This window comes from Uloborus diversus, chromosome 2, assembly GCF_026930045.1.
Source record: "Uloborus diversus isolate 005 chromosome 2, Udiv.v.3.1, whole genome shotgun sequence".
NCBI classification, from domain to species: domain Eukaryota; kingdom Metazoa; phylum Arthropoda; class Arachnida; order Araneae; family Uloboridae; genus Uloborus; species Uloborus diversus.
In genome coordinates, this window is record NC_072732.1 from 217,417,774 (window position 1) to 217,431,885 (window position 14,112).

The 14,112-nt window shown below is 40.1% G+C and overlaps 1 protein-coding gene across 1 annotated transcript in view; it reads right to left on the reverse strand.

Annotated features, from left to right (window-relative positions):
• Positions 1-398: 398 nt before the first annotated feature.
• Positions 399-14,112, reverse strand: part of LOC129216812 (leucine-rich repeat neuronal protein 1-like) — a 49,073-nt gene continuing 35,359 nt past the window's right edge. The window contains exons 2-3 of the mRNA XM_054851028.1: positions 2,880-3,301; positions 399-2,147 (exon numbers count right to left, since the gene is read on the reverse strand). Coding sequence (XP_054707003.1) covers positions 399-2,147; positions 2,880-3,301 — 2,171 coding nt within the window. The remainder of the gene's footprint in view (positions 2,148-2,879; positions 3,302-14,112) is intronic.

Genomic DNA, 14,112 nt, shown 5'->3' on the forward strand with positions numbered 1-14,112 from the left:
TTTACCTTATTTTCATTGAATAATGTGTCTTCGTCTAAACATTGGCAGTTAAAGTTTGATATGATATTCGAAATATTTTCAATTTGTGAAAATAACGTAAGATTTGATGGATGTCTTGAGTTATCAACATTTCTTTTAGTCTGCGCGTCACATTAACTCCCCTCCCGTATAGCTTATTCGATAGAAAAATTTAGAACGTTTGTGTGAAATGCTGGGACACTCACATATATGAGCTGTCATAACAGGCATTTATTTATGCGTTATATTTTTGTCTGTCATCTTGTAAACTTTTTCCTGATGTTACACGCATTCGCCATGTTAACAAATAGCTCTCAAGGAAAAGCAGGAGTAACGTATACGCTACGTTTTTGTGTTTCTTTTATCTATTGAGCAAATCTCTATAGTCCGGCTTGGGACACGAGAGGGCTGTGCAGATTTTCCATCGGTATCTGTGCCATGTTGCTGACGAGGGACTTTTCTGGCGTGTCGTAGTACCGCTGTCGATATTTCCTGGCCACCACGAGCAGCACGCACACCACCACACTCATGGTGGTGACGATGCCCAAGACTGCCGCCACCGCCACGTTGCTCGTGTGGTGGATGCCCTGGAGCATGAAGCTCTCGTCCCTGGTCTGCACCCACATGCACGAGAATCGGACGTACTGCTTGTCCTCTTTGGACTTGACGCCTATGCAGAACTTGTACCTGCTTCGGGGCTCCAAGTTGTTGATGGTGTAGGACCTGAAGAACTGGCTGACGGTCACCGACTGATACTCCTTCTTCGCCCCGTTCTCCTTCCTGTACACGATCTCGTATTCGGGGAAGGCGTTCCGGGCGGTGCCGTTCCACACCACAGTCACGAACGTGGAGGCAACCCCCAGGGGAAAGAGGTTGATGTCGATGTTCTCCACGGTCAGGTGGGTGAGGCTGATGGCCTCACCGAGAAAGTTCTCCGCCTGGCAGGTGTAGGTACCGGAGTCTTTGGGTTTCAAGTGGTAGATACCGAGGCTACCGGGAGAGTTGAGATGAAAGTGGATGTCGTTGGACGTTTGGTTGAGGACAGCGCCGTTGGGCAGAATCCAGTGGACGTTAGGAACAGGAATTCCGTGGGCCCTGCATTGGAACACGTGCTTGTCTCCGATCTTCTTGTCGACTGTTAGATTGGCAGGACCCACTAGAACTGGAGGGCAGTTGTCGGGAATGAGCGTTCTGTTCAGAGTTTTCAGGGGGGTGCGGTGGAGGCTCGGCGGCCGGTCGCACAGCATCCTCTCCGTCTTCAGAATTCGCACCCGGTTGGAGTTGACGTTCGCCATCTCGTGTATCCACTTGACGTTGCAATCGCACAGCAGCGGGTTTTCGTACAGGCTGACTTGCACGGGTTTCGCGAAGCCTCTCACCACTTCCCTGCTGACGGCGGACAAGTTGTTCGCGTGCAGAGACAGTATTCTGAGGTTGGGCACTTTGATGAAAGCGTGGGCGTCGATGAACCGGAGCTTGGCATTGTGGTGCAGATGGAGCGCCTTCAGGTATGGCAAGTCCCAGAAGGCGCCCCTGTCCACGAGCACCAGCTCGGGTATGTTTTCCACGAAGGCTTCTTCCAGCGAGAGGTGCACGAAGTCGCCCGTCTGCAGCTGCGGGAACGAGTTTCCGCCGAGCTTAAGGACCTTGATGCTCTTTGTGGCCTTGAAAGACGCCGAGGGCACCTTTACTAGCTGATTATCCTCCAGGTCGAGCGTCGTGAGGTTCTCGAGACTGTCGAAGGCGTGTTCGCTGATGCCCCTGATTCTGTTCCCGCTCAGTGACAGCCTCTTCAAGGCGACCAGGCCCGAAAAGGTCCCGCTGTTGACGTAGGAGATGTGATTGTTCTCGAGTCTCAGCTCCTCCAAGCGCCCCAAATCGCGGAACCACTCCGGGAAGATGGCGTTGAGCTGGTTGTGGGACAGGTGGAGTCGCCTCAGCTCCTTGAGGCCGTCGAAGACGTGCTCCTCGATGAACTTGATCTGGACGTGCGTCATGGCCAGCAACCTCAGCTTGTGGATGCCCCGGAAGACGCCATTGAAGACGGTCCGGAAGTCGTTGTATGAGAGGTTCAAGGTTCGTAGCTCGCCTAAGTTGTGGAAGATAAGACCTCGGCCCAGTTGTTTCACCTGCAGCAAGCAAGACAATTAATTTCAAATGTACTTTTCTTTCATCTCAAGTGCTTTCTTATTTTGAATCGTATAAGTTCTAAAAAAATTACCTTCAACAACAGAGATAATCGTTCTTAATTTTGCATCTCTTTGTCATTACGGGGTTACTTTTTTAGGTAATGTAAATACCGCCTCTTTTGTGTTAAAAAACAACTATTAGTGCTTCTTAATTCTGTTTCAGCTAAGCAGGGTTTTCTTAAATTAACCTCTGTAGGACTTGAAATTCGGCCCTCGGAAATCCGGCAGACCCCGAAATTCGGAAATTGAGAACAAACACTATTATTACAATTACTTTTTTGAACTGCAACTTTAAGGCTTATTTATTTATTCATTTTTTTAAAGGCTTGAGTTTTTTTTTAAATTTAATAATAATAAGCATTTTTTGCAGCAGGTACAAATTTAGGATGCTTAGAGAAAGTAGAGAGCGTTTTTAACGAATTTTTTGAGAAAAAATTTGAAAGAGAGTAAATGAAATAAACATGTTTCAAAACTAATCGAACAAATACAATTTTCAGACACGTGTGTGAAAAGGTTTTGTTTTTCTGATCGCGATCGTTTTACCGAAAACAAATTTTGATCTGAGCGAACTTTGCTGTTTTGATGAGAATTCGGGAGAGTTGACAGGTGTGCTACGCGTTCTACTTTGACCTCTGTTCGATAGATTCGACCGACAGGACGAGATGGGATTACCTGATTGGAGGAGAGGTCGAGCATCTGCAGGTCCGGCAGTTCGGGCAGCTGTCCGTAGAGGTCCGTGAGCTGGTTATCGGAGAGGAGCAGGGCCTCCAGGTCCGGGGGGATGTCCCGGGGCACGCTGGAGAGGCCGCGCCCCGAGCAGTCGGCGGTGCGTGGGAGTGCGCAGGCGCAGGGCCCGGGGCAGCTCGGGGCGGCGGGACGGAGAAGCGGCGGCAGGAGGAGCAGCAGCACGCGCGCCGCCCTCATGGCCCACCCATCTTCTTCAGGGGGCCCGGATGGGGCGCATCCCGCTCTTGGTTCCTTTGCACCTGCGGGGAGACGACGAGGGAGGTGGTCAGAAATGGCGATGTGGGAACGTGGCACCTGTGCGTCATTTGTGACGTAGCCAGAAACGAGTTTGTTGGGAGTTAGAGCCCCTATATAGATAGACCGACGCATCAGCTTAAGTCCAGCCATTTTGGATCGGATTTTTCATTGTTGCACTGCTAGGGTTACCACAGCAAAGTTTCAGATTTCGCCAAATTTGCAGAAAATAATATTTTATTTTATAAACAATTCACGTGCCGCTAATAATTGCTCACAGTGAACAATCACCAAACGCGAACAATCGCCAGAAAAGACAACCACTCAAACACGCGCTCCGATCCAAAAAGGCTGATCTTAAGCTGATGCGCCGGCTCGTAAATATGGGGGCCTTAGATATTGTGTTGCGAGTTATTGTGTTTTTTTTTTTCTGGAGTCAAACAGTCCAATAATTGTTCTGTGTAAAATTTTTACTACTTGTGTAAAATTAATTTGTAAATATTTCTGTTAATACATATTTGTGTTTGTACTCCATACTAAATCAATTAAAAAACACTGCGGACAGTGCCTTTGGCGCTCTTTAGTGTTGAATTTAATACTAACTCGTGTTGAACTATAGTTAAGATTTTCTTAATGTTTTGTTATGAAGTTTGTAATTTATGTTTTATAATTTGTAAGTTTTTTAACTTTACTTTTTTTAATTTTGCTTACTGTTATGTATGTGTATTTTGGTTGTTAATAAAATTATCTTAAAATTTTTAGTTGGAGTTAAGGCCCCTATATATACGAGCCGACGCATCAGCTTCAGTTCAGCATTTTGGATCGGAGTGTGTGTTTGAGTGGTTGTCCTTTCTGGCAAGTTATCGCGTTTGGTGATTGTTCACTGCGAGAGATTATTAGTGGCACATGAATTATTTATTAAATACTAGCAAAAATACCCGGCGTTGCCTGGGTCAGTAATAATTATTAGAAAAAATCGTTACTTGCTTTTGTTTTCTGTTTTAAGTGAAAGAATTTAAAACACATCTTTTTTGACGTGATTAAAAATCGAGTTTCTTCCTTACCCATAAAACTAAAATAGCAATAAGTATAAAGAACAAAGTAGTATTGATTTAGAACCGAAAGCACTATATTTAAGCATATACAAATTTAAAAAACATGAAATTAATCTTCTCATGTTTAAAAAGATTAATCTGTTGATACTTTTTTTTTAACATGGAGTCTAAAACCTTCTCTGTATGGCTAATGAAGTACGAAGTGATTAAAAAAAAGTAGCTGCGCTCGTAATCCCCTTATACTTGCTTTAGTTATTTCGGGAAATTTCAATCATTGTGGCTCTTGGTGCGATTTTACCGAATTTGCGAAAGTCGTTTCGGGGTACCTTCGATGATGCTCCACCATTCTTTCCTTACTTTGTAAAACGATATGATATTAATTTTCGTTACAGAGATATCGTCGCCAGATGCTGAGATATTTTTGGTCACCATAAAATGGCGCTAAACAGTTTCATCCGAAATGTTACCAAAATAAGTAATAAAATTTGGTGATTGTTTGAAATTGTGCAAAAAGGAAAATTAATGGAAGTTTTTGTGCTGTTTATGGATTTGCCTAATTTAGTTGATGAATTATTTAACACAGTAAAAAAAGTCTTTTGAAAATTCTTTGATTGGCGATATTTTGTTTACATGGTGAAAGCTGATAAACATTATGACGTAGTCTTCGGCTTCAAAAACAGCAACGTTGAAAAAACTGCCAAATGCATCAGCTACGGAAATCTTTCTGCAAAAATTTTGGCGATCTGCTGGTTGTTTGGATAATGAGTAAGTGTTCAATCAGCATAAATAATAATAAAAACCATTAATTACATTAAAGTTCCGTTTAAATGGAAAATCATCAGCCAAATCATGTATTATTTGCCAATCTTGTGCAAAAATCTTACTTCAAGATTTGACTTGAGAAAAGCCTTGAACAATCACGAAAAGCAAAGAAAGTCAACAATACAACAATTGTCACTATCGACAGGGAGTTGAGATGATACACTAAATACTGTTTGAGTTGAGGAAAGCCTTCGAACATGGATCTAAAAAGCTCATAACTCGTTTTTTATTCTATTTAGAAATTTCGAACAGGTGCCATCTTCAGCAGAAAAATCAGAGCTTTCGATGGACATATAATGTAAATATGTGCAAGTATATTTTCATCCCAATATTAGAGAATTTATACAAAAATTGTGTTTTATTGCCCCCCTAAGGGGGTTTTGCCCCCCATAACGGGACGAAAACTACCCTATGTGTTATTCTGATGCATAAGCTATATTATTGTAAAGTTTCATCAAAATCCGTTCAGTAGTTTTTGCGTGAAAGAGTAACAAACATCCATACATCCATACAGACAAACTTTCGCATATATAATATTAGTAAGAAAATATTATTTACGGCAAACTTGCCGAAACACTAGACTTTACTGTGGTAACCCAAGCACCGCAACAATGAAAAGTCCGATCCAAAATGACTAAACTTAAACTGATGCGTCTGGGAGTATAACCGTTAACTTAGTATACTACCATAGAGTAAAGAAATTACTCTACATAGTGTAATATTTACATAGTGTAAATTTCTTTACTCTATGTCTACTACGGTCTGTTGCGATTATCTGTTACAGTTGCAGGAGACGTTTCTTAAAACCCAAGTTTTATTACATAGGGTAACAGCACCAATAGCAGACAAGGGTCCAGTAAAACACAGTCGTAAGTTTGGATTTAAGTAATAGGTATTTCAGGGGGATAAAACTCATGTTGCTGCTACCAGCTACCCATGAACACAGAGTACCATCTAGCGTTATCAGAGTGAATTTTATGAGCCAGTTGGTATTTACAAGGCAGTGGTGGAAGGTTATGAACAGATACCACGAAGTCTTCCGGTGTTCCATGTTCATTTGAATTTAATAAGGTTTTAAATCTAAAAATAAAGAACTTTCGCACGTTTTGAAGAGAAAAGGAGAATTCTGCCCATGACTCATCCTTTCCTCATCATATCTGTTACTGGGTATCATCAGAATTTTCGGTGCCTGTTATTGGGGGATCGGATCTTTTTTCGAAATTGAGCAAATAGAAAAATTGTTTTTAAAGTCTAAATAGATTAAAATACTCAGAAAATGGAGTTAACCTGAGAGCGATGTCTTAAGCATGTCCGTTACTGGTGCGGTTACTCTCCTACACTATTTAAGAAAACAAAATATAGTGTGTCTCAGCATTCATTGCGCTCGGTGGAAAACTTTGAACTCGTAGGCAATGGTCAAGGGCAGTAAGTGCGATACGGAGATCAAGAGGTTCACTGTGTGCTCCTTATCAGGAAGTTTGGCACGAATTTTCTTTTGAAACTTATTTCTTACTGTAAGCAACGACTCTTTACAAGAAAAATTTGTTTGTCTACTGCAGGTGGATATTTCTGAAGTCCCATTTGTCCAGATAAATCCAGGATATCTAAAACTGATAAACCGTGTAAACGGTAGGTGCAGGATACTTCGGGATGCCATGCAAAGTAGGTGGATATTATCCACGTACTGTAGGAATTTCAAAGCATTCCTTCGACAAATTTCCTTTAAATATTTGCTCTGTGCTTAAATTTTTGTGCTGCACTGTATCATAAATTGTCCCATAGGGGACAGTAGCAGCTAATCACATTAATTCCATAAATACTTCAGTCTATTTCTGTACCTCGGAGGGATACAACACTATGTCCATTTTCATAATTTTACAGATGAGTAGTTTTAACCACTTGGTGTTCTATCCTTCTAAGTGAAAGTGGATTTGATGTTCTTTTAAAATACGCCACATCCATTAATTAATAACTGGTTTTGGACATAGTGCTCTATGCCTCTAGAAAATACGAGAAAAGCTGATTTTAACTCGGTAATGTCATTTTGGGGGAAAAAAAGGGACATAGTGTTGTATCCCTCCGAGTTACACAGTTATAGAACGAATCAAAAAACTTCACTCAAGTGTGAGTGACATCCAGGGGCGCCCCGAACTTATATTTTTGGGAGGCCGAACGGAACTTCAAATTTCGCCGAACGATGATAATTTTGCAGAATGTAACTCCAAATTTTGCCGAATCGTCTCACAAAATTTGCCGAATGGGAAAATTTTTGCAAGGTCACAGTGACCTCCCACCGGTGCGCCTCTGATGACATCGCGTAAATACGTACTAGCTACGTCGCCCGGCTTTGCACGGTGCACCTCGAAAATAAAACTTATGTCAAGTGACGCGTGTTCAACGATCAGGCTTGAACCAAAAAAAAAAAATCGGAAAAATAACCAAAAAATAAGCATTTTAAATCTTCCGATTACATGAGAAGCATTTAAAACAAAACCCAGAATTTTATTTGCTCATAGTCGAGACAAAAAACGGCAACAGATCTTTCGTCTCAATGAATGTCTTCACGCTACATATTTCAATAAAAGCATTATTGCGGAAAGTTGAGATGAGGCACTGAATAATAATTTGAATGGAGGAAAGCCTTCGCAAATTAGGGATTTTATGTCGTAATCTAAGTGTCATAATGAATAGTTTTTAATTGATATCTCCGCTAATTGTTATCGGAGGATTATGTTAAATAGCCAAACATAAAGACGGGAAGATTACGAATTCATCGATACCTGTTTCGATGGTCAGTTCACTGTCGTTCGGGAGAAGAAAATAGGACATAGATACACAGATGACTACATAGAAACATAGGTACATACATAGATACATACGCTTATGTTTTTAATTATATAAGATTCAAATCTTAGAGTATCAATATAAAGCTAGTCCAACCATTGGCCTATCAAAAGTTGAGGCTACGATTTCAAGTCACGTGACTCAGCAACGACGAATGGTTTTGCGTGAAACAAGCGAAAGAAACCTGATTTCTTCCAATACTTTGCTTTGAAATCTGTCACCTGACTTGGGATCTTTGGTTCACGTAAGAAAGACTTCACTCCCTCATTTTTATCTCTTCTCAATGATTCAAATGCGTGCAACCCAAGTAGGTGATGATGAAATTATTTTGCTACTCTCTCTGAATTTTTCACATTGAATTTTATAAGGTGTCCTACAGTTCTCGGGCATTTACTTATTTCTATTCTTTCGGAGCAGGTCTCGTAGCCGGATTTCCCATTGTTTGGGAGATTCGGAGAATGGTTTTTGTCTGGCGAAGGAGATCCTTTTATCTTTTCATTTCGTGGAGCGGATCAAAAGAAGCCATCGATTTCCTTTTCCGCCCGGTCGATGCCGAGGTGACGACCCCGCGCACCGAAGAAGGATCGGTCGCTTTCAATTAACTTTGCCGCATTGTGTTATAGCGGCGTAATTACGGAATCCGGACCTGTCATGGCGTGCATTGTCTCCCAGAGAGGCAGTGTAAGTGTGTGTGTGTTACGCGCACTGAAAATCGAAAATACGTTTCCAAAATGTATTCATGCGTATTTTCACACTTTATATTTTAAACTAGATAATCGCCCGTAGGTATGACGGGTGAAAACTGCTTCTGCATTTGAACGAAGCCATTGCCTGTTTGGTGATAGTTTGATAGTTGAAATGGTAACCCTAACTCCAGTGGATGAACCCTAAACTCCAGTAGCTAGCGTTCATTGTTTTCGTTTCTTCATTCCCCTGAAATGACAGTCTTACCAGCAAAACAGTCAAGTGACCGGATCGAGTTCAGCCTTGACACGATAAAGCCTTTCCCTGCATGTTAAACATTACCAACACACATTATCAAATGATCATGCCTTGGCGCGAGTTTCATTGTTGAAACACTCGCGTTACTCGATCATCGGCTATTATTTATATGAGGATGTGTTTTGATTATTAATTATTACCCATTTTACCCGGATGAACAGCATTTTCGTTTATCCGGCTTGCCTTTGGTCCAGTTAGTCCGGATAAGCGAGGTTGAACTGGTCTTCAAGTCTGCTTACCAACATCGTTTCCAAAATTAATTCGTCGCCGTGTAAGTTTTTGTTACTGCTTCAAATTTTTTCAAATATATAGTTTTAATGGTGAAATTACTTATCTCAAAATAAGTTTTTTTTTTTTTACTTGAAACATAACTGATGAAGGGCTATAGTGAAAGCTGTTGTTTGTTGTTGTGCGTTTTAATTTGACTCGGCATTTCCAAGATACTGGTGCTGGTATCCATTCTTTCATGCTGCATCACTATCAACGGATGCCATTACCATTCGAAAATTCTGTCGCCTACTTCTCGCCAAATGGAGGCACGTGTGCTCTTATAGTGTGATATTGCGCCTGAAATTTAATTTAGCCGTGCGTATTCAAGCCAAATAGGTATTTAAGAGATCTTTTATAATTATTTGACATAGGCACTGACGACTTTCCGCATCATAAAAATCCGACCAAGAACGGGCTTGAATCCGCGCGATTTTGGACGTAAAAGATCACTACGCCACCTGCTATCAAATTCACCTTTTCAAACTGCTAGAAACATTGTACTTCAATTACTTAAAACTATTCATATTTTGCAGCAAGTGTTTAAAAGCAAGCACATTTTTTCAACACATAAGCGTGCAAGCGCCGAGAGCAGAAAATATAGAACTAAGTCCCCCCCTCTCCCACCACCGCCACCAAAAAAAAAAAAAAAAAAAAAAGAGAAAAGAAAAGATGTCAAAATTGAATCGCTGCATTTAAGTTAAGAACGTCCTCAATGATTTTGTTTCTGAAGATTTGAAAGAAAGAAGTAACGCTGTTTTAGTTTCCGACGCATTTATTCCTCAAAAGAGATATAACGAGAATTTGTTCCAAGGAAATTTATCTCTCGGAAGGAATACAACGATTGAGTAGCTGGGGGCAATAACATCGTTAGCGGTAAAACGCCATTCTGAGAAAGAGAGTTCGGAAATTCAAATTTGATTTAAACACAATCTACTAAAACAGAAATGTAATGTGTTAGTCCAAGAGTGTCAACAGTGATGCTTTTTTTGAAATTAGTATTACAGTAGACCCTCGTTTTACGCGGGTTTATTTTACGCGGTTTCGATTATACGCGGTTTAAGATTTGATACCTTTATTTTATTTTACGCGGGGGAGTTTCGGTTTTACGCGGATGCGGCAATGCAAACAGATAACATTTTCCCCTCGTTCAAAATCCAAACTCCTAAAGATTGCAGATTGCACGTAATCAACTGCATTTTTTTCGTGCTAATAATCGAGCTTGGGCCACTGGAGACATTTTATGCGATTGGTTCCAGAGCTCTTTCCAGAAGTAAAGTTATTAAACTCTCACAGTTCAGAACTCACTAGAAGAAGAGCTTTCAGGAGTGACAAAGGAGGCCAAAACCAACGAGGATACCGACGTCGGTGACGCACAACCAAAAACTTTCACCAAAGAGCCATTCCTAGACAATAGAAATGATCTTTCTGGATTGTTAGTGAAGGAAGATTTTATCATGGAAGTGACGCAAGTGATCATGGATGCGTTAATGCTCTGCAAAGAATTACAGATAAAAATTCTTGATGACTGCCAAAAGAATATCATAGCCATCTCTTCTTTATAAAGAGAGCGCTAAATTAATTTATGTTTTCTTTATGCATGTTGTGCATAAAAGCCGATATAAGTACACAGTAAGCTTATTATACAATTAGTCATCACTAGAATGAAGTATTTTGTTATCTACGGTCCCTATTCCTTATTTTAACACTAGTATTAGGCCTCAATGTAGGCGGTTTCGATTTACGTGGCATTTCCGAGGAACGTAACCCCCCGCGTAAAACGAGGGTCTACTGTGTTACAGTACGCAACAGTAATGCATTAATGAATGATTTCATTAAGTTAAACTTGATTTGACGGTACAGACATTTGCGCTACTGGAAAGAGAGACGGGGGACGGGGGGGGGGTGTAAGGTTCTTTTATAGAGTTACTAGCTGTACCCGACGCGCGTTGCTACGCCAACAAAAAAAGACATCATTATACTGATTTTCATGTCAATCGGTTGAACGGGTTGCTACTCTGCAGTGCCACCTGGTGGCGAGTGGCTTCAATGAGCATATTATGCACCTTCTCCGTGGAAAAATACATATATATAGCAATTTTCATAACAATCGGTCCAGGTATCAAGTGAAGCCGTGACTATACTCAAATTTTGTACTCACGCAGTTTGCAAGATCGATCCATCGCTAAAAATATCAAATAGAAAAAGTTTTAAATCCCCCCGTTGCATGAAAAGCCATAAAACAATGAAGAAAGAATTTATTTGTTCAAACTCAAGAAAAATGGCAACAGCTAACTTCTTATCAATGAGATCTTTCACGCGAATTAATTTCTGCATTTTATTCGTATTTATCCAATGGATTGTGACTTAAATTGGAATAAAAAAGGAAGTATCGATCGGATTTTTTTCGAACTGGTCTATAAACATTCCCAGTACCAAAAATAACAAACGGTGAAAGTTTCAGCCAAATCTGCCGGGTAGTTTTTGAGTTCATGGATGACATACAGACAAACATTCATTTTTATATATATAGATTCATCATCACTTTCACAAAAGTCCGCTGTCGTCTGAATTGCATCGAAGGAATAATTATCCTTTTCGATGTTGTAGACACCTCAAACAATGCATCTAACTGTTGACAATGTTAAATGACTAACGCTCTTAATGCACTAGTTTCTGATATCTTTATCTTAAAGAGGAAAAATTAAAAGATTTTTCCTGAAGCATTCATCATATCCCAGGGAAGATGGTTTAGTTCTTCGCACATTAATTTTTGAGCCTAGGACCTGTTGGCTGTCTTAAATGGTAAAAGAAAAATCAATAACTGTCAGCGGAGATATGAAACAAAATGTATTTCCTGTGGGAGAAAAGATAACAATGATTACACATTTATTTTCCAGAGGACGGATAAGTTCCTGTCTTAAAAGATAAAAGAAAAATTCAATAGCTGTCAGTACAGTTGTTACAATGTTTGTTTCCTAAAGGTAGCGATAACGTTTAACTAACGAAATGCTTCAAAGAGTTTTTTTTTTTTTTTTGAAAAGACCATGTTGTCTTTTCTTCAGTGAGAATATCAAGCTCTTCGTTTAGTGGGGAAATTTGGAATTTTTCAATAAAGGTACTGTCTACCTCTGAGAAGTTGAGCTATGGCCTTGAGCAAGTCTATTTCTTTCAAGGGAGAGCTATCAGTACAGGAGCTCAACCAGAAAATATTTTTAGGGTGGGGGGGGGGGCACAATTTTTTTTCCACAACACTCTATCAGCGTTCTCTCTCTCTCTTTACATCAATATATACAGTTGGCTCTCTGTTTAACGACGCTCTATTTAACGACTTTCTCTATTTAACGACGGCTTTTCACGGTCCCAGATGGTCCACTGTAGTGCTAAAAGCATTCTATTTTAGGACGTTTTCTACTTAAGGACGATTTTTTGTGGTCCCTTGAGAGTCGTTAAACAGAGAGCCAACTGTATTTATTATTTTTATTAATATTATTTAGTAAACTTCCTTAAAATTGTATAAGTTTTGCAATTTATTCAAAAAATGTTGCAAAAACATTAATTGTTCTTATGCCAGAATTGAAATCTCGTTAAGAATAAACTTTAAAGTACTTGAAACAACAGTATGGCGGTAAGATGTTCAAATTAGTAAATGAAATTCAATACTTGCTATTACTTCGTTTACTATATTAATGAAATAAATCAAAATGCACACGAATTTTTATCACCAAAAGCTCTAAACTATTCATATTTTTAAGATCACTCAAGGAAAGAAAAAAAAAAGAAACACGTTAAATGGCATGAAATCACTGAAAAATACAACAAAATAATCAATAAAATCACTTACACGTGATGAGTCCTAAATATCCACATTGCATATGTACACTTATAAAATTGTCTTATTGTCTACCATACAAAGTTTAACCGTCGTTGTTTCTTGGTTAGTTCTTCAATATCTTCATCTGGTTCTACAACTATGTCTTTGTTGATATAAAGCTGTGCTAATCCATTTAAGCGTTCTTGCATCATTGTGCTTCTTAAAAATAGGACTTGAGACGACGCAATGTTGAAAACAATCGCTCCGCGGTAGGTAAGCAGAAGAAATAGGCAGTGGGATACGATCTTTAGTTCCTAACTAAAGAAAAAACAAATGCCGAAAAGGAGAGAGGGGGAAGTTTTAAATGACCTCTCGTCGTCCCTGCTTACTTTGGAACAACTTCGTTTTCTCAAAGCGCGTTCATCTTCGTCCGAAAAAAAAAAAAAAAAAAAAGAGTATTTTTGAAAATTGTTCAAATTAGCGTTCTGGGGGGGGGGGGGCACGGGCCCTGTGCCCCCCTCTGGTTGCGCCCCTGTATCAATATAAGAAGAGGAATTGTTTTTGCGCAGAATTGGGCTACGATTGCAACCCTTTTAAATGGAGAGAAAACCCTGTACCGCTTGCTACTTCTTACCTGAATCGTAATATTATTCGCCAAATGGACAGTAACACTGCAAACTAAAATCCGCAAGTTCTTAAGCCGTTTTTCCTCACCCCTATTTCAACTAATGGAATCGTTGAATCGGTCGGGCAGCGGAGCTCAACTTGCCAGAGGTGGACAGTACCATGTCAAAGAATCTGGCTACTTATTCTGTTTAGAATGAATTACTAAAGTTGGGGGCCACGTCGCTGCAGCGATAAAAATAATTTGATTCTACCAAGTCTCACAAAAATTTCTGGCATGGTCTCGCAACAACGTCAAGCTATAACGTGTCCCTGCCCCGATAGTGAAGCAACGTTAAATCCTCATTCATTTCGAAGATTGTACGTTGGAAACATAAACCAGAGAGTATTTTGATGATTTCGTTGTATAGTAGGCAGGAAGCGAAACGCCGGCGTGGGAGAAAACTGTAATAAGTCAAAACGATGGCGAATGCTTTTGGACTGGACAATCAGGGTA